Source organism: Papilio polytes, unplaced genomic scaffold (genome assembly GCF_000836215.1).
Source record: "Papilio polytes unplaced genomic scaffold, Ppol_1.0 DF824047.1, whole genome shotgun sequence".
In the NCBI taxonomy this organism is placed as follows: domain Eukaryota; kingdom Metazoa; phylum Arthropoda; class Insecta; order Lepidoptera; family Papilionidae; genus Papilio; species Papilio polytes.
In genome coordinates, this window is record NW_013525157.1 from 6922531 (window position 1) to 6944170 (window position 21640).

The 21640-nt window shown below is 32.0% G+C and overlaps 1 protein-coding gene across 1 annotated transcript; it reads right to left on the reverse strand.

The window, feature by feature from the left end:
• Nucleotides 1-806: 806 nt before the first annotated feature.
• LOC106100640 (monocarboxylate transporter 9) lies at nt 807-21414 on the reverse strand. Its single transcript, XM_013279583.1, has 8 exons — nt 21373-21414; nt 12373-12510; nt 9738-10008; nt 6741-7024; nt 5144-5500; nt 4304-4673; nt 3704-3895; nt 807-3395 (listed from the first exon to the last, which is right to left on the reverse strand). The coding sequence occupies exons 2-8, from the start codon at nt 12484-12486 to the stop codon at nt 3259-3261; spliced, it is 1725 nt and encodes a 574-aa protein (XP_013135037.1). The 5' UTR covers nt 12487-12510; nt 21373-21414; the 3' UTR covers nt 807-3258.
• Between the last annotated feature and the right edge of the window lie 226 nt (nt 21415-21640).

Genomic DNA, 21640 nt, shown 5'->3' on the forward strand with positions numbered 1-21640 from the left:
AAGACAAGTAGGAAGAGAGAGAGAGAGAGAGTCAAAATACATTTCTTTCACACGATACTAAAGGCCTATTCCACCACTGGCTGATAGAGGCTCACTGACGTCACTGTCAAATAAAGTAACAAACTCCGATATTTCCACAATATATTTTACACGTCGGATTGTTATCAGACAATTTACAATTTGGTGGGACAGGCCCTAAGTATTGTAATTCCGATTCAAAACAAAAACAAAACATACGTCACTTATAAGTTAAAATTATACGACCAATATTTTTATAGCGAATTTTTGGACTGTGTGAAATCACACGTTGAAGGAAAATTTGATAACATATTGAAATAGTATCGAAAAGAGTACTTATTGTTACCTGTAAAAGGTTAAGTATAGAATATATACAGTATATAATATTGTTAATGCCGACAAAAAGATTATAACAATCATAATTTCATTAACAAACCAACGAATTTCAAATTCACTCAACAAACCTTTGCAAAATTAAAACATTTTATCAGTATTTTAACGATATTGTATAAGTACACCAATGCATTAAGTCCCATCTATACTATTATAATAAAGCGTAAACACACACTTCTTTGTTGCCTAAGATGTCAGCAATCACAGCATATTTTCGACTAACTCTTTTTTTAATAAAAAGCACTTACGCCACGCTTTAGACTATATATTTTGACGCCGTTAAACTTAGGGGTAAATATTTTGGATAAAAACCCTAATGTGGGAAAGAGACCATAAGTTGCTGCCAATTGCTAAGGTTTGCCATGTCATGTCATTTTGATATTTACTATTGATAATTTGACAAATGTAAACAATAAAATAAAATTTTCACAATTCTATGTGGATGAAGTCGCATGGGAACAGCTAGTTTAACATAAAAGGTATACAGTTAAGTACAGATAATCATTACGTCCCACGTATTTCTTTAAAACGCAAACATAGCCCAATCAAGAATATAAAAACTCTGAATGGCGGCTTCAATCTATTTAATGATGAAATTGGTTTCAGATTTTACGTCTATTCAAGGGTTTTTATAATTTCTGGTCCGACTATACGATACCCTACGTTGTAAATGGTTTGTAAATATTTTTTTTTTATTTCCAAACCTCGCTTTTATTATGAGATTTAAATATAATACATTGCTTCCGTAACATCTACTAGGGCATAACAAAAATCTAAAATGGGGAGAGCTAATTTTTTGTTAATATTAGTCCAATTAAATTATACTCAACTGAAAAACTAACACGAGTGAAAAATCTGTTCGACCTACATTGTTAAATACCATTAACTATCAGATATAACAATAATTTATAACAAACACTAAACTATCAAGAAGTCTTCTAATTTACCTTTAATCCAGTTCAGATAACTACAGCCTATATGCCTAAATAGTTTACTAGATAGAGCTGTATAAAAATATTTCTTACAAGTCACTAATATTCATACAAATATTTTAGAAATAGTCGAAAGTAACTAATGTGTAAAGAATCTAAAGAATTTGTACAAAATTTACGTTTCCACTGCGAAAACAAATTTGAAACATGTTCTTATCTTATTTTCTTTAAAGAAATGATTTCATGATATTTTTATAGCAAATTCTTGTACAATTTTAATGCAAAATGTGAATATTATCACTGGAATTATCATGTACTAAAAATATTAACAGAAACAAAACTTGAGCATAATCATTGTTACTTTTCTATCTGAAATAGCTGCAAACACTGGAATATTACAAAAAAACATACTTTTTTATTTAAAAGACATTGACATTACGATGGCTCCTACGTAAACTATCGTATATTTGAAACGCAAAACTATAAATATTAATAAGATTGATTATTAAGCATCAAACATAAATATGATAAACAAACTAAATCTAGAATTCTTCTTTCTAACGTACGTTTCAAATTTACAGAGAAATCAGGCAATCAAAATTATTTAAAAAATATAAAACAAGGAGGAAATCTTAAAATTTGACTTATGACAGTTTACGTAGGAGCCATCGCCTAATTGTTTTTCAAAACACTTCCCATCGACACATACGAGCACCATTTTTAACCATCCTATTATAGAATCCTACTCACTAGGCTGTTATCACTCCACACCAAATTAAGGCCATGTTCACACAAAGCGTATTATCAGCCGACAACTGTGAACTAGTTAGTGACTTTTAACAACTACGCACAGATTAATGGCCAGGGCCTGTTTTAATATTACTAGCGCCTTAGGCGAGATTTTTACAGTATTACCTAACTGTAATAAAAATCCATATGATAAAAGGCGCCCATGGCGCCCCTTTAAATCCGGCGCCCTCCGAAGTCCCTTCCTCGCCTTAAGTTAATTCCGGTACTGGTAATTGCGAAGCCAGTACGTTCCGAATGATACTTAATATGAAAAGAGAAAATTAAATTGCGTTCACAATTCACGATTAAAAAATGTTACATGTGAACATGCCCTTATTGCATTACAACTACATAAAAGTCTGGTTACTAAACTAAGTTAAACAAAATAAATTTCTATATACCTAACAACAAATTTGAAGTTTACGTTTTGTTAAAATATTGGCATTATTTTGTTTAGTAAGATAAATCTAAATTAAAACTTTTAATAACAGTAATGTTCAATAGAAAACAGAAAATTAGAGAAAAAATTTCATAAGTCAATCAAAAAGTAAACATTAATACAAAATCGTGTAAAAATGTAATAAATCTTTGTAGATTATTATTCGAAAAAGTTACTATCCTACAACAAACGTCATCATATTTAAAATTAATTTGAGAAAAAAATAAGACAAAGAGAACTAAATGTCATGAAATAGTTCATTAAATTCTAAAAAAAACTAATATCAATATGTACTTCACATTCGTTACAATCCAAATACCAATTAAGTTAAAAATCTATAGCTACTTACATGCCAAGTACTGGCATGCCCATTACACGTGCCAGTAGCTAGTGTACACTGGCTTTCTATTTACTATTGTCTATCGAAGTTGGATAGAAACGAAATTTAATAATTGTAAGGTTATATCTAAATACAACAGATTAAGTTTCAAAAACGTCTAAAAACTAGACAAATACATAAATCAAATATAATTAAATAAAATAAAGATAAAGTTTATTGTGTCGGTAAGACTTGAAAACATCTAATTTACGAATTACTATCGTAAATTCGTGAATCTATGCCCGACACTTTTTTTTTGTTGCAGTTTCACACAACTAATATTGAATACCATAGAGTATCGTTATTTTTTATATCTGTACAATTTTCCGACGCCTGGTGAAGGCGAGCGCGTACTCCACGCCCCACACCAGCACACACGACATAATCAGTGCGTTCTGTACATGAATACACGTCGCAAAACTGCCCGTGTAATCCCTCACGTAACCTGTAAAAAACACAAATTACATTAATTTCAACACATTTTTTACTGAGAATAAGCATTCATTGAAGGAAAATATTCTAAGAGTCGCTATCCTGTCAACGAAAAGACTTATAATTGTGTATAGAAAAGCCTTGTTATTAATTTAAGCTATTACTACTAATAATTGAACGAAAAGCTTTTTTAAATTATTCATCGGAATACATTGTATGTGTATGTTAATACTACAAGCGCCATCTATTGGTCAGGGCACTAGTGTTTGTCAATACTACTAACGCCATCTCTTGGCCAGGGCATTCCAAATTGTTTATTACCAATAACAGGTCCGATGATGACAACGAAGACGCCCTTGCTGACCATGTGCAGGCCGAAGGCTGCGGGCAGCTTCTCCAGCGGACAGTACTCGGAGATGGTCAGCGTGAAGTTGCTGAGGCACATACCTCTGAAGAACCCGCAGATCGACAGCCACACCATTAACGGCACCCACTCGCTTTGTTCAGCTAACACTGGATATTAAAAAAACAGTATTTAGGAAAAAAAATTATCTTTTATGAAATGCAACTTTTTTCAGAAATTTAACATTGTTTAAAAAACATTGGAGGAGAATTGCCACTCAGAACTCAATGGAAATGTTTAGAAGGCCTATGCCAAGAGGCACACTGAAATTAGAGACATATTGTGAACTTTATGCATATTCAACTATAGTTATTTGAATAATTTCAGAATATAAGGGCTATATACTAATATTTTTATTTTATATAGCCCTTATATTCTGAATATATAATATTTTTTTTTAATAATACTAATTATTAAAAAAAACGCCTCTGCTGAACAATTCGAAGTGAAACTAGGGGCGGATTATTTTTAACGAAAACATTTTTGCAAGTTATTAACTTTTTTGTTTATCAACTCACCTGATCTCGTAGCAGCGAGGAAGAATGCAGATATAAAAAATATCATTTTCTTCGAGATCGAAGTCCTATCAAAAATCGGCGGCAAAATCAATCTAACAAGGATATCAGTGATAGCCGTCATAGACAAACAGAACGCAGTTTCGTTCATATTATAACCTAAACTTCTAATAAAAAATGGCGTTAACATTCTGAATTGCAGTTCACCGCTCCAAAAGAGCGATAGACCGAGTAGAAGATTCAAAAAAGACCAGTCTTTTAGGAGATCTAGATCCATTAGCGCTATGAACTTTCTTAGGAAGCCTTTCTTCTTCTCTTGTTCGGGCTCCGCTTTCTTTATCGCTTTCATTTGAATCGCATCATCGTCGGCGGTCTGGAAAAACAAAACTGACATTTTAAAAAATGTATCATGTCTACCACCAATACACGTAAAAAATCTTCTATTTTGACAGATGAATAAACATTTCAGAAACATGCAAAAAAAAATGTTAGTGGTATTTATTTCGTGTATGTATTTTTTTACAGAGTGACTTAATAATCATTGACCTCCAATTCACTAGTAACGAGGTATAAATTTAGTTATTTCAAACTTTACTAGTATAAAAGCGATACTCAGCTTCGTCTGGGTACCAAATATACCGTTTATGTATTTTCTGGCATATCCATGACCTTCCCGTTGACTTAAAATATAACCTATTTTAGTTATAATACAGTTTCGTAATGGCAAAAGAGTTTTTAAAATCAGTTTAATTTCGTAGTCTTCAATGCAAACAATCAAATCTTTCCTTATAAAATTATTATCGTAAGTATCTATTTTCAGTAGAAATCTAAAGTAATACTTACATCCAGATACAATTGTAAATAACTGCCGGTGAAGTCCATATTCGAAATATTCGAAATAACCGAAAACTTTCTCTTCCTCGCCGCTTCACTCATACTTCCACTAGAGGTGACCCTCTGCATGGCGGCCACTGAGGCGGCGGTCGTCAACCCTAGGCCTAGGGCTGCGTTCTTCTCGAACTCCTGCAGAGGTTTATCACACGTCTTCGCTCGTGGCAACCCTATCGTACGGACTGACGGATGGTTCATGTTTGTATGAGATCGTTGTGTGGTTAATTTTGGCATTGGATGACTGACAAGTGGATTGATTTCGAATTTATCCTCCTCTTCTTCGTCGCTTTCGTGAATGCATTCCATCTCCTGAAAAAAAAGTTTTCTTTTTACTTGATAATTTCGAATCAATCTTCTTTTTAATGTTAGAAATGTCATCATAAAAACAAAAGGTACTCAGTTCTCTTAATTGGCATTATGTAGTTGCATTTGTAATTTCGAGTTGGTTCTAAATACGCCCCTAGTAACCACAAAAGTAATCATATACCTTTTAAAATTCATATTATATTAGGATACCTAATATTTATTATTTGAACAACGATTAACATAAACGTGCAAATGAGAGATGATGACTGGCGATTTAGCCTTGAATATTTTATCAAAGAATTGACAAAAATTGATTTAAATATACTCTAAATTGATTACAAATCATCGGACAAGATATGCAGTTTTATCAAAGTAAATCGTACTTATACTAATATTATAAATGAAAATTCAGATGGATGGATGTTTGTTTGAGTTTGTAGCTTAAACGGCTGAACGGATTTCAATGAAATTTGGCATTCACGTAGAAGATAGTCTGGAAGAACACATAGGCTACTCAGTTTTGTTTTTTTTTAATTCCACGCGGAAGGATTCGCGGGCGACAGCTAGTGCCTCATATTTAAGTCACTAAAACATTTGAAAGTTGCATGTAATCTATCATTTCCACGCATCAACAAACTGATCATTGATAAATACATCTAGAGCTTTTAGAGATAAAACCGGATATCTATATCAGATTACCAAATTATTTTTCATACTCAAACCTGTTGACCCAGTGGCCTACATAGACTATGCTATTAGTATGAAAAATAATAACAAGAAATATAATAATTTTGCATATCATTGTCACGTTAAACCTAACAAAGCAATGATTCACGTAATTAAATAAAGGGAAACTGTGCAGTTCCGATAACTCTGGTTCTGCTAACTGATAAGGTGGTGTTGATCTTACATTTACGCAAACATATACTGAAATAATTTCCCTTTATATATAACTAGCTGTTGCTGCCTACTTCGCCCGCGTTTTAAAAAAATAGTGAAAGAGATAGTGTATGTTACTGTGTGAAGTGTAAAAATTTTTGAAATCGGCCCAGTACTCGTTGAGTGATTTCAATATATACAAAAATACAATTTTTTTTCTCTTTATAATATTAGTATAGATGAAACTCTACAAATTCTATTAAAGGAATTAAAATTAATACATTAAAAATATACTAAAACCCCCCTGTAACTATATAAAGATAGTGCGACAATAAGAAAATAATTCTTAATAGTTTAGACAAACCTTCACTTGTTGCATTTCGCAGTCCAACGGTTCATCAATAAGGTGCCTCTTAACAGGCTGCAAGAGACATGAGCCTAGAACTGCGTGGAATGCTAACGCACCCAGGATAACCACAGTCCATCTGAAGCCGTACTCCCCTAGCAACAGTTTAACCAGCTGGGGCATCACCATCAAGCCAAACCCAGTACCAGCCATAGACAATCCCACTGCCTGACCTCTTTTCTTCGAGAAATAATGGTTAAGAGACACGAATGATGATGATGAGGCCAATCCAACTCCGAAACCTGAAAACAGAAGCGGAAAAATTTTAAATATGAAAATGTGCTTACCAAAAAGTAAAGTAACATAATCAAAAATAACAATTTTGTAAGGATTCTTATTATTAACAATGATGCATCTCTGAGATTGTTATAACTGTCAATATACAAATAACAATATTATTTTAATATACTCTTAAGTATAAATAACCTATTTACATTATTTACTGATTTTCCTGTTAAGTGAGCGAAAGACGCAGATGAATAACCTTTACTTGCAGTGCACAAAGTTCCGATTAACAAAACCACCCAGAGTTATGCTTATCTTAACAAATATTATATAATATATTGTTATTATCAAATATAAATAAATTTAAATAGATATACGACTGTTATCACGTAAATCCAGAATGGCCCGAGAGTGTAGAAATTTGGAACAGAGTTATATTAAAGTCTGGAATAGGTAGACTTCTCAGTATTTTTTTTTAATTACCAAAGTCACCATCAGCCAGTAAAATAATAAATTACATGACAGAACAGAGTAAAAATATAGCGTTTATTGTTGTCGTTAAATAATTCATAATCCTTCAGTGTCACTTAACAAGGGCGTGAAACAATTTGTAATGATCGCTCTGCGTCAGTAATAACGAGCGACATTAAAACAGTCACGCAAACAGACCGGGTAATTACTTCCTAATTTGTTTTAAACGGGAAAGCGCGCTTTTATTAAGTTTTTCTTGTGAACATGGTACAAAAACACTCACTGTCTGTGGTGTTAAATTATCAAAATTTAAAAACTACATTTGTCGTTCCTTGTTAATTCAAGCCAAGGCATTTAAAATATTCTAAAATCTCCCATTGTAAGATGACCAATCTTGACCAGACGATGTTTCATTACAAATGTCTTGTGACGTAACAATATCTAAGACAACTCGAAAATATTCCATTCACAAAAACCCAGTGTCATTCCTTTAAAGTTTTGACAATTCGCTTATTATATGTAAGTGTTAATTGACTTGCCATATAAAGAACGAAATGTACTACAATTAGCATAACTTGTTAAGTTACCTCCGTTAAAGTATCTGATTGTTTGCTTTTATGCTGTGCAGAAATTTCCTTATAATGACCTTTCTTTATGAAATAGGTCAAATGTTTTTTAATGTTAATCGACTGGGCAACCTTGATGCCCTTTATGTTTTTTTCAAAGAAATATAGTAACTTCCATACATAAATTATATTTTTCTACGTGAATATTGTCTCTATTTTAAATCTAACCTATTCAAGAGAACGTATATCAATAAATAACGTATACCGTTTATTAATTAATTTTCTTATGTAAGTAACTACAATTATTTTCTAAGACAATGAAGCAATATTAGTGCTTAGTTTGTACTTAGTACTGTTGTAAATGTCTAAGTAAGAATTAACTCATCGTGTAGTCGTTTACGTTGAATATTTATCACTGGGTAAGGTTTCCGGTATATGTATCTTGTCTATATAAACATAGTGTTTACATACTGTTCCTTGGTGAAGTTTTTAAATGATAGATTTCATAAAGTGAATATGTAATATTGATATAAATCAAAATACGAAAAAATATATACAAATATTCAATATGTAAATATGCAAATTATTTTCAGTTTTATTTGATAACGATGCTTTCATAGAGTTACATTTAATTTTTAAAACATAAACAATGTAATATCCGCAATTGCAAATGCGTTGCCTACCCTTAACCGACGAAGGAGGAGGACTCACATAAAGAGGATATTTCCCCTTCCTATGCATCTCCTCTACCGTCAAATCCACTTCCTCTTCCCATCCTCTCCTTACAAGAAAAGGTTAGTAAAGAAAAAGGGACTAAAAATAGGACTCCGGTATTAAATCAAAATTTATAACTAACATGAATAAAGTAATCATATGGTATACAATAAAAACAGTTTATTGACCCATCATCTATTTTAAAATAGAACCTAGCGATTTAATGTTATGCAATATCGGCATATGCAAAGTTAAGTAATAAATTTCCGTTCAGTCAGAAACATCCATGACGTCAAAGCTATAGCAAATTAACTTCGCGTTACGAATTACGGCTATATGTAATTGTTTTAAACACCTACAATGCATTATCTTTTTAATGTATTTTTTCATCTGAAGCCAGACTGAACTAAAAGGAAAAACTGATCTCATATTAAAATACGTAAATAAAATACTTTTAAGCATTCATTACAATATGATTGTTTACTTCTAGTAAAAGATAATAATGTTTTGATAAAAATGAACATATATGTACGGGAACAATGTAGAATATAACTGAAATACAGAGTTTTCACGCATCAAACAAATTAGCTTCGATCGAACTCACCCAATCATGCATAAAGCCTGGCTTATCCCTTTCTATACAATCTCGAGATTAGATAACACTTTTATAATAGATTTTTGCTGTAGTATCGACTTGAATTTACTTTGATTTAAGAACTAGCTTTCGCCCGTAAAATTAAAAAAAAACCAAATAGCCTATGTGTTCTTCCAGACTATCCTCTACATCTATGTCAAATTCCATCGAGATCCGTTCAGCAGTTTAGGCCACAAATTATAACAAACATGCATTCATCCATCTAAACTTTCGCACTAATAATATAATAAGAAGTAAGATGTACTAATTTGAATTAATAGCACAAAAAAATCTGTCACTTTTCTTTCTATATACTAATTCTTACAAAATAAAATTTTAACTCACCTCCTAATATACTATACGTTGCTATGATATGACCCATGCTGTTCGCCGGAGCCGTGAACAGCAGTCCTAGGGCACATATCGTAGAGCCAACAAAACAGACCTTCCTATACGAAAAGGTCTTTATCACAGGGCCTACGAAGAAGCCGGAAAAGTTGACAACCGAATCCAAGGTACTGGCGATGACGGAGGCTCCCGTCGTATGCACACCCAAGTCATCAAGTAAGTCTTTGAACAGGAGACCAAAAGACGGCTCCAGGGAACGTGTTGAAAACTGAAACAATATATAAATTCTTTCAATAACTATATCTGCTACTCTGATTCTAAAAACGAGCTCTCTGTCTTTCGAAGAAAGTGAGATGATTGCTTCCAATTCTCTTTATCGGTACTGTGTTATATGCCTAATCAATTACCCTAGTGTTGTGTATATTTGTGATGATAGGCAATTACTTATTTAGGTTCTTAAGACAAACTGCGTTTCCTATATCTCATCTTCATGAACTCGACAAATAGGGAAAAATGCTTCAGAAGAAATCGTATTCAAAGTGCAGTTTCCGTGCATTTGCAAAACATAAAAAACATTTTATTTTTTTCCTTATCGCATCAGCAATGATGAATATACCTTTAGTTCACATTTAAACTTTGTTATATTATGCATTTTATATTATGTTTAAAATTAATAAGTAAAGATGCTTTAACGATAACCAAATAAGTAACATCTCGTAAAATAAATTCGCGATAAAAATGTATTTTTACAGCCATCACGTTTCACCGGATGCCGTCAATCCGATTGTAATGGAAAGTTTTAATGGTATTTTACTCAAGTACACGAATTGTGGTAGGTTTAAAACTCTAAGGGCCTGTCCCACCAAATTGAAAATCGTCTGATTAACAATCCAACGTGTAAAATGTAGTAGATAGTAATATCGGATTTTGTTACCTATCTGGGCCTTTTTCAACCAGTGGTGGGTTAGGCCCTAAAATTGTAAAACATATGAAATGACGCTACTTAGTCAAGACAGTAAATAAACACGTATCGAGTACAAAAAACTAAGAGGACTAAATGCAAAAACAACATAAAATCGAAACCTTGACTTTATATTGACATCTTTATTATTATAAGAGATTTTTTATCATACTTTGATTTCAAATAAGTTTATATAAACATCACTACAAATAATTCAAGCTATCTTGATTAGGGCGCACGACATGTGTACAAGTAAATAAAACTGATTACACATTACATTGATTGCTCGTTGTAATGCAGTATTGCGCGAACCAATAATTGTATTGAACTTTAATTGTAGACCTAGGGCTGTCCACAAACCTTAAATATGCGCATGTTTCTATCTCAACTAGATTACAACAAAATGGTGATTTTGTATGTGAATTATTGTTATTTGCAATAACATCATACAAATAACTTACAAAAAAAAATACTCCATGGCCTCTAGCCACTTACAAGTGATTCCTATATTCGGAAGTTTATCAAAAAACCGTGTTTAAGGTTCACGATACATTTGGGAAAGTATTTTTTAATCCTAAGATAATATAGGGTAGCGGCATCCCTAGAGAAACCGCAGAGGAGCATGTGACTCGACAAGCAATCGTTATTGTTCTCGCTTTTAATTTCACTTGAAGGCAATGACTAGATTGATAATGCATTGCACAATAGTAACATTACAATGTAAACCAAACACAATATGTGTTAGAACACACAGCTTAAATAAAATCAATAGTGTTTAAAATATTTTTTAACAAAAACGTACAACATAGTATAACTCAAGGAACCATTCTAGGTCCAATGAAATTTAAAGTTATTCGGTAAAGATCAAATAATTAAACATTGTCTTAATCACTAAAAAAAACATGTACTTGGTGAAAAGAAATTGCTTTTATCTCAATTAGAAAAAAAATACATAATTTTCATTGACATTGAAGAATCTATAATGCAGCAATGTTTTACATGCTACATAAAACAGACTATATAAGACCATAAAAGTAAAGTGACTCAGATGAATAATTAAGTCAGATGGAGATTTTTAATAAGACTTTTTCTATCAACTTTGTATATTGTATGTTTAGTATAACACGGTGAATGAATTAAACTGCAGTTATCATTTATATCAGGCAGTGCGCACGGAACTGCACGCAACATCATGTGAGCGATTGAAGAGACCGATATTGCGCAAGCCACAGATTATTGACAATGCACTTCGTTGCATTCCTTAGAATTGGCTAATCTATGATAAATAAATATAAACTCAAATACCCCTTTAATCTTGTGATAATAAATAAATAATTATTTCTGATAATACTCTTGAGAGAAAGAGAAGGCGATGAGTCGCCTCTGTATTTTCATGAGGAGTACATGTCAATTAATATATACATATCTCTGACAGCAACAATGTTATTAGCAGTTTGTTATGCAGATAGATTTGGCCTAGATTTATTAATTACATTTCGCTTACCCGGAAATAACAAATTCCTTGAATGTCAGGCAAATTTGTTTTGCTTTATGTATGACAAACAAATTTCATGTTAAGTTTCAAGCATAATTTTTCGTTAGATCTTAAAAGGTTTGAATCGTGATTGCTGGAATCTTTTAACAGGGACAACTAAACAGCTTTCAACTTACATTGACTAAGCTGACTCCCAGGCATACCATCCATGCCCAGCCGCCATCTGGCGCGACCTTCCTCGTGGCCGGCGGCAACTTCTGTATCGAACCTTTACTCTTCTCCACCGTCATATTCAGCCTTTGTCACCTACGCGCCTGGAACAATAGGCAAAACAAATAAATGTATAATTAAAAAAATAAATAAACTCTACTTAAGCATATATACAATCAGACTTCAATCGTTTAAATCGGTTTAGTAGTTTAGTTTTTTAAAACTTTGTTGTGTTGCGACTTTTAAGTCACAAATAAAAACAGTCCCCTTCTGAAATGGGGTAAAAATAATTATTTAACGTAGTATATTAATGACACAAAAGACTCAATTATCAGTAGATTTCAGAAAACGACGACATGTTACGGTAGCGAGTTAATTAGTTATTTAATGGGATATTAACATCACGTGGTTGCACAAAGGGCAAGACGAGTATAAACAAACATGCACTCATACCCAATCTATACAATTGGCACCAACACGATTTATCAGTCATATGACAGTTAAGTGATAACCGCATAGAAAGGCAACTTCTAACCACTACACATATTAAGTGCAATAAATTTTTAAATTCGTTTAGAGATCAAATAAGCATAAAAACTTGAATAATATAAGTGCAAATTTTTTATTCTTACAATATGTTAAAACATGACAAGTCCTTGATATTGTACCCACTTATCGAAACAAGTTTGACTTTAAAAACACATTATTGTTATCGAAACTCATAATTTACATGAGTTTATGTTACTCGATGTCGTAGCGAGTTCTATTTATGTCTACCCCCTATCGTTAAAATCAGTTATAAAACATCCATCATCAATTTCAATTGGTGACACCAATAACTGAATATGACATACCGAAGCGTTATTAATGGCCACGCGATTTAATTACAGCCACTACAATCCCATGATCTGATTCATTGTTAAGACTCCAACAAATTAAAACTTTTACAAAACAATTTAATTCGTGTACAGAAATAAGGTCGCGTGATGACTAACCATCACATTGTTGTTGCTTTTACATTTTCGTATTTTTTATCTCTTCGACATTATACACAAGGACCTAAGATGATAACCATTTTAAATTGTAAAAAAATGAAAAACAAATGTCACTTTAATTAGTAAAACATTAATTTCGACCGTCTGTTGCCCTAAGACACTGGTAACAGAACAAAACGCTTGAAAATGACCATTCTAGACGGTTACGAAATTTGATTCCCAATAAAACTTGCAGAATATAAAAACTTGAAAGTCAATCGTGTAAAAGCGGCCTAATACCCCCAAGCGGCACACACGAGGGAGACGGAAGGTATCACGCGAGTGTTTCGTGCGAGATTATACCACGTGCCGTCCCCACGAGGTCGACGCAGAGAAAAAACACAACACCCGACGTCTGGTTTCGCGTACCACCAAGAGCAATGACACGTCCGTCGCTATGTCAAGTACAAATGCAAATTACTTTGCGATTTGAATGACAAATGTACCTGTACACAGTACGTCCTATGGCAAACACTTGTGCAAACAAAATTATTATTAAATGTACCTACAGAAAATAAACCAAAACAGTTTTACTTAACAAAACTAAAAAATGTTTAATGGTAAATAACCAGATATTTCTTATAGACACAACATTTAAAAAGGTACGTGACAAAGAAAAACATGCACTTAAATTAATAACAGTGTGAATGTTTGACCCCGTACAGTATACCATCAGAAATCAGTCAATAGAAAACGAGAAAGTGGAAGCAATAGTTCACTTACGAAGTCAATATGATGCACGAGTAAATATAGAACACTTTATAGTAAAAATGTCTACAAACTCCGAAAATCATTGAATACGATCGGGATTCAGTCAAGAATCTCCAGATTTAGACGGGCGTATCTATCTTTGCTTCCAAAGCAGAGCTTATCTAGAACACAGCTGCAAATTGTATAAATAACTTTGATAGTGTAGACTTAAAAAAATATCAACGAACTAAAAATTTTTGAGGTAAAGCGTCCCGTGACATAATTTTTGACATATTCTAAGTATTCTATACATAGGAGTTTCCACGTATTATTTAAGCGCGTGTTCACTAATTTGGAACACATTTCACAAAAACATAAAATCAAGAGCAGAAATATTGCATCGTGCTTAGACCAATTACGATTTCTCTGAGAATCATGGAGCTAAAATGTCATTTTTGAAGGTTATTTTTAAACTTTAAAAACCAAATAATGCAATAAGTAGAGATTAAGATTAAATTAGATATGGGATACAGAAATAAGCATTGCCTATATTTTTGTATTCACTTCAGTATTTTTCGAAAGTGGATGCTTTGTATTAATCTAATAAAAGGCAGTAACGTAATACCAATTTAACACTAGATATGAATTTGCTTAAAAGAAGTTGATTAACAAAATTCTAAGATGGACTAAATTGCATAAAGTTTATTTTTATCTAAATCCTAAACAAAAAGGATACGAGACATTCAACATGCAAAGAGATGAATTTTACATGATAATTAATATACGCTAGGAAATAAAATAAACGTTAACGTTAACTCTTAAAGTATTGTTAAAACAGTTGTAATTATTTTGATAATGTCCAAATCACACCAAACGACAAAAACTGAGGATGGGCTGGTGCCAAGATTCCTACCACACTATAAAGACATTGAACATTTTTAGAATACGGAAATTCAACCTTCAATCGTTTACCTACTATTTTTCCTGAGTTTTTAATTTGTTTGATCAGTACATATCACATGACAGTTGTACATGATTGGATTTAACGCGAGAACTATTGGCATCGAGCTTTTACGCTGTTAGCATCCATTATCGAAAAAACCTCTACAAAAACATGTTATTAATAATTTATTTTTTCAGACAAAACAAGAGAATGTCAATCATGTATTTGTAGAAAAAAGAGAAAACGCAATCGTTTGAGTTTCTCTTGACAAACAACAAAGAATAAGCAACAAAGTCAACTGTGTTAAGTTGTTGGTTAACACCTACATGTTTGTTTGCTTTGTTTTTAGACATTTTGTAATTACGTAGTAACAATGAAAATAATTTGATGTGAATGCTATTCCATCGATAATCAACAAAAATTTCATTTTCTAAAACAAGGGCTAAATAATTAGATGAATTGGAAGGAATTCGGGACTTCCCGCAACACTGGACAGTATTATAAATTTATTGGGTTACAAATATACATATAAAAATGCATATTAATCTACATAATTTTACATTCTCTTCACTTAAAAAGTGGTACACATCTGGGAGAATGCATAAGAGTGTAAAAACTTCTTTCCAACCCGACTAAGAACATGTTATGATACGCGGTACAAGTTTTTGTTGTGTTTTTTGCGACATCAAAAACTTTCCATGTAGAATGGCGTGGCATAAGTCAAAAACGAATTCGATATACACAGACCTATGTTTGAAATAACACTGATGATACTGGGAAGAATTACAAGAAACGTATGCATCAAATTCCTTCGTTTGGGAAGTTGGTTAAAAATGATAAGTAAAATGTTGGTATAATTTTGAAAGTTAATAACTCGTTCAGCTAACTTCAAATTAAAAGACCAATGTATAAAAATAGGATTGGCTAAAAAATAAATACATCTTTCTGGGCTTCACGAAAATCACGTATTCGTATTTCAAACAATTCTGTTTACGTATAATTTGTTACTTAACAAGACAACGAGGCCATTCACCTAATGATAAATCGATACGCCGTCATGACAATACCATCCAAAATGTTCGACTTAAAAAGACAATGTTAGTCATAATTAAAAGATATTTGTTTAAATCATCTAATGTTTGGTCATCATCGTCGCTCATAACCATCAAAGTTATAGTAGATACCCGATTTTATTGCCCATCTTTACCGTAGAACAATCTTAGAAAGACTAAAGGAGTTAGTTCGGATATATTTAGATCTCACAAGGCTGTTAAGGCAACATTGGACCTTGAACCCAGAAAAAATCACCTAATTTTCCAAAAATATAATAGACTAGTAGTTGCTCGTGACTACGTCTGCGTGAAATTATAAAATAATAAAAAGCTACAGCCAATATTACTCACTAATAACGTAGCTTTTTAATGGTGAAAGATTTTTTGAAATCGCATGATTAGTTATTCAGTTATTTCACGCAAACGAAAATACAAATCTTTCCTCATTATAACATAGAAAGGTTCTGACTACATGACAAGCATGTTTTAAGCACTAGTAGTGAACAACCTAGACACCCATAGTTTTTGGTGATAGTATGAGTAAAAATTTATTGTTTTACGATTTCGATTGTTGTTTTTCTTATGACTATTACTTTATCTAATTGTATCTTAGTACACATGATGTAGGGGGCACTCAAGATTCTCGGTCAATGGGATGCGTGTCGAGTGGCCCTCAAGGTAAGCGGGTACATTTTCTTTTGTTATCACCACTTCTGTAACCCATCTGACTGCTTGCACAACCATCACGTGAAAACACGACAGTTAAAACAAAACACGTTGATAATTGACACCAATACAAAAAAACAGATATCAGTATTGACGCAAGCCGATACAAAACTTTGTTTTTATAATTAAAATTAATTAAACAACGGGCAAAATGTTAGAAAACATTGCAGTTGTCTTAAAAAAAATGGACATTTGGGATTTGACAACCACATGGCGTTGAAACACTCATGTTAAATGTGGTTATCAATACTGGAGACTGGATAAAATAATGAAGTATGTGCGTGGAATAAACAAAACATGAGGGCGTTTGATTTCAAGGGCAGATTCAATTCGTTAAATTACTTAAGTAAACAAGGCCGTAACTTAAGGTAACCATGTCAACTAAGGCCGATATCATTATTTATATCGACAATATTATGATTTGTGTTCAGAAATCGTGTAGCTCCATTGTTACGATCGAATGCAATGAATATTTCTCGCTTGGTAATAAATCATTATTCTAAGAGCGCGCACATAGACTAAACTATCGCACAACCGTTTAGTCCGTTTTGATTCCCGTGACCGTATATGGACGTGCGCACACGACTCGATTTTCAGTTCTGCAACCTAACATTTATATGGGCTGCGAAACATCCGCAATCGCACAACAATTGTGCGATAGTTTAGTCAGAAGTGTGCGCCTGCTCTAGGAAATTCTTTTCCGTTTTTTAAATCCATGTAATTTTTTCCACACATACGAAACATAGTACGGTTCCCTAACCTGACGCAATACTAGCTAGAACTAGGTCAAGGCTTTACAATCGTAGCGTAGTAGTAGTGCTATTCTGGGACTACAAATTAATTAAAATAACGAATAAAGTCTGTTATAAAACGCACATGTACACGCCAAATAGGTATCTACTTATAGGTGTTTTAGAAGTGAATTTAGATGGTTGGTAATAAGACATTTCATTCCACAATGTGATATACTTTTTATATTTAACTAGCTATCCCCATTCGACTTCATCCGCATAAAATCATAAAAATTTTACTTTATTGTTTACATGTCTCAAGTTTTCAATTTCAAATATCAAAATGACATGACATGAAGACAAATGATGGTAACCTTGCTTCCTTGATGTTGGCAGCAACTTAGGGTATCTTTCCCACTTAGGGTTTTTATCCAAAATATTTACCCCCTAAGTTTAATGGCGTGAAAATATAAAGCATAATGCGTGACGTAAGCGTAGAGCTTTTTATTAAAAAAATAATTATCAAAAAATGCTGTAATTGCTGACATTTTAGGCAACAAAAAAGTGTGTATACGCTTTATTATAATAGTATAGACTATGACATCAAATGTACATCAAAATAATAACGAACATATAGTAATTATTTAAGAAACTAAGGATAACCCATATAACAGCAACTCCAGTCCGAATAAGGTTTAATTGTTAATAGAGCCACTGAAAGTAAGGTAACGTCTTAAGACCTCGTAACATAACGGCCGTCAGGCAGTTCATCTCTAGACAGCTGTATCCGCAGACGATCTAGGACTCAACAAATATCCAGGTCACTTTCTACATTTAGATGGAAGGCAAGATTTTTAGCAATAGCGAATCATGCAACAAAATTTTATCGTCATAAGAAAGTAAATAGAGTACAAGTAAATACTACCTTGTTATATATATAATATATATTATATATATATAACAAGGTAGTATTCTCATGCTATATGATAGGCTTCCACTGCTTGGGGATTTTAAATGTTTGATTTTATTTGTTGAACGTTTATTGTACTCTGAATAAATTAGACAAGTGAATAAAATATATAGCCTACGTTACACTCAAATAGCGGTTTTTTAAGCTTTATATATTTCTTAGTGTTTTGTTGAATACCAAGTCGGTAGTTTCAAGTATATTCTAGCAAATATCGTGTTTAAAGTAAAATAGTTCAAAGTAATATTATGTGGTCGTGAGGTTTGTCTTTTGTTATCACAATGATCAATGCTCATTTAACATCAATTGCTTATTGTAAAAACCGCAAAATGTGATATGCTTCTGCGTATTTCTATCCCCATATCTACATAATATACTAGATCCCTATATCATAACAAATTACTAGTTGGTGCTCGTGACTTCGTCGGAGTGAAATTAAAAAACATTGCCTGTACTCGTAGATAAATTATCTTTATAACGGTGAAAGAATTTTTAAAATCGGTCGATTAGTTATTTTAATAAATACAAAAATACAAATATTTCTCCTTTATAATATTAGTATAAACGTATAAGTTCCTTACTATTGCATTCAAAGTTACACCACCATTCGTTACTAAGGAATATACTTAGTGGAGATTTAATTAATCATTCCTGTGCAACTCCGAGTGCGACAAAGTATTGTTAGTAAACATTTATCTATTCATTTATTTATCTCGTCATAGTTATGTTTGAGTTTTGGAAAGCTGTTAGCCTTACGGATTTTGTCCTAATGCCCAGTTTTGATCCCGCTTGATGCAACTGCGCATTTATTGATTACGTGCAAATTGAATGAAATTCTAGAACAATACGATCAACATATTCAACCTGATTTTAAAAAGCTGTTTAAACAGTACGATAAACAAGTAAACAACGGAGTATTCACTTCCGTTTCTACAACAATGATTCATTATTTGCGGGACATTACCAATGCATTGTCTTGTCCCTAAATGTCGATTCGGAGCGAGGGCACAGATGTACTATGACGTCATTGCTGGAGCTTACGCGATACAAAGCACGTAGGAGGAATTTCGGAACGACTGAGACAATCTTATATGTTATGCAAACTTAAGACCAAAATAGATGGTTCCTACATATATTATCGTATATTAAAACAAAATTTTACGAAACTTTAAACATTAATTACGACATAGCAAATTTGAAAAAATAATAAACAACCAAAAACTACTTTTTTTCTTTATGACGTTACTTTCGAATTTGCACAAAATTTTTTTACTAAATTAATTAAAAAGGCATAAAACGAGGTATAAACCATAAAGAGTGCCTTATAGTCATCTAGTTAGAAATTAGACACAATTTTGTAATTTAGTACAGATACATGATATTTTAGCAATATAACAAAGGAAAGTGCAACAAAGAGCTTTTGTTTAATTGTGATCAAATAGATATCTGTGGTCAATGACCTTATTTATTTTATCGTTAGTTATTATCATCAAATACAATCAGATAAAAATCTAAGAAACTAATCATGATTGGATTTTCAGTATCTAATTATTGAAGTACCAAATATCGCAAGCAATATTCGGATTCATCCAAATATACATTTAGATGGAAACAGTCCTCTAGCAAAAAAAGGTTTTAGTTGTTGGTTAAAAATAAAATTAAAAACTCTTTTTTGCAATCAAATGTAAACATGTGACAACTGATTTGAATAAAATTACGTCATTGGTGTGAGCAAAGTCCATTATTGGTATGCAGTTAAAGTGCTGCGCCGCGCGTTTTATTTTTTTACGATAACAATGGTCTCCCCTTTACGTGATATGTACTATAAATTACTACACAGACACACAATTTAGTAAACACTATGTGTTAATTAAAAAAAAAAACTAACTGTAGCCTTATGACACTCCGGAGTTAAATATGTATGGAGGAAAGCGGTTCAGTATTTTATATATTAAAAATGGAATAGTCATATATACAAAGCTAAGTAGATAAAAAACAACTTGTCAGTCAAACAAAAAGAAAACATAGACATAAAAAAGTGGTAGACTGAAATTTCAAATTAAATTTTTGAAAGGGAACTATCTTAAACTTAGTATTGAAATAAAACAATCAGGAAATATTAAAAATAAGAATTAAAAATGTGTTAATGTACACTAATTCAAAATTTATTCACCATCTGCTTTACTACCTGAGTGAAGGTTTAATGGTTTTAACAAAGAAGTTAACAAGCAATACCTTTGCGGATGCTGTTTTCTCTCTTAGGCTTCACTATAAGCATTTCAAGTTGTATACTTAATGAATATGCCACAATCCAATTTATTTAATTTCTTAACTTAGGCATACCTAATTGTTGATTATTTTATGACCTATACAGGTATTTGCTTTCATATGGTTAGTTAATTAAAAAATTGTCTGGCAAGTAAAGTTTTAAATCTCAACTGATTGACCACAACAAATAACACTGCATTTTAATTAAATATTGACAAAGAATAAAAGAATGATCACATCTACCATTTAAATTTATATAAATAAATATAGTTTTAAAAAGCTAAGATAACATTATGCATAATTGAAGGCTTTTATATTTTTTTTCTTTAATCATTCATTAAATGTATACAAATTTTGATACAATTATATACATAGTCCTTGGACCTAAAACCTTTAAAACACCTGCAGAATAAAGAAACTGTTAATCATATGCAATGTAAATTTGACCTACATGAAACATATAAATGTTTGCATTTTCTAAATAAACGAAAGTCTTCAAACAAAAACTGGGAAATCAAAGGTGATATAGACTTTAAAAAAAGTAAAATGACTTACCTTTTCTAAATAATTTCCCATATATAAATATGTATCAAAATATGAAATTTCAAAACATTGTAAGTATCAAAAATGGGTAATTTCAAAATATTTAATCACTCAAGTTAAATTACTTTTCCAATAAAAATCACTTCTTTGAAGTTTATAATGAAAACAATAAGTTTTGTTAAAGCACACTGTATTTTATCGAAGAATTCTTTAAATGAATTAAAAAAAAATGAGAGAGAACATACAACAGTGACTGTCAATAAATGAGTACTAAAACAAT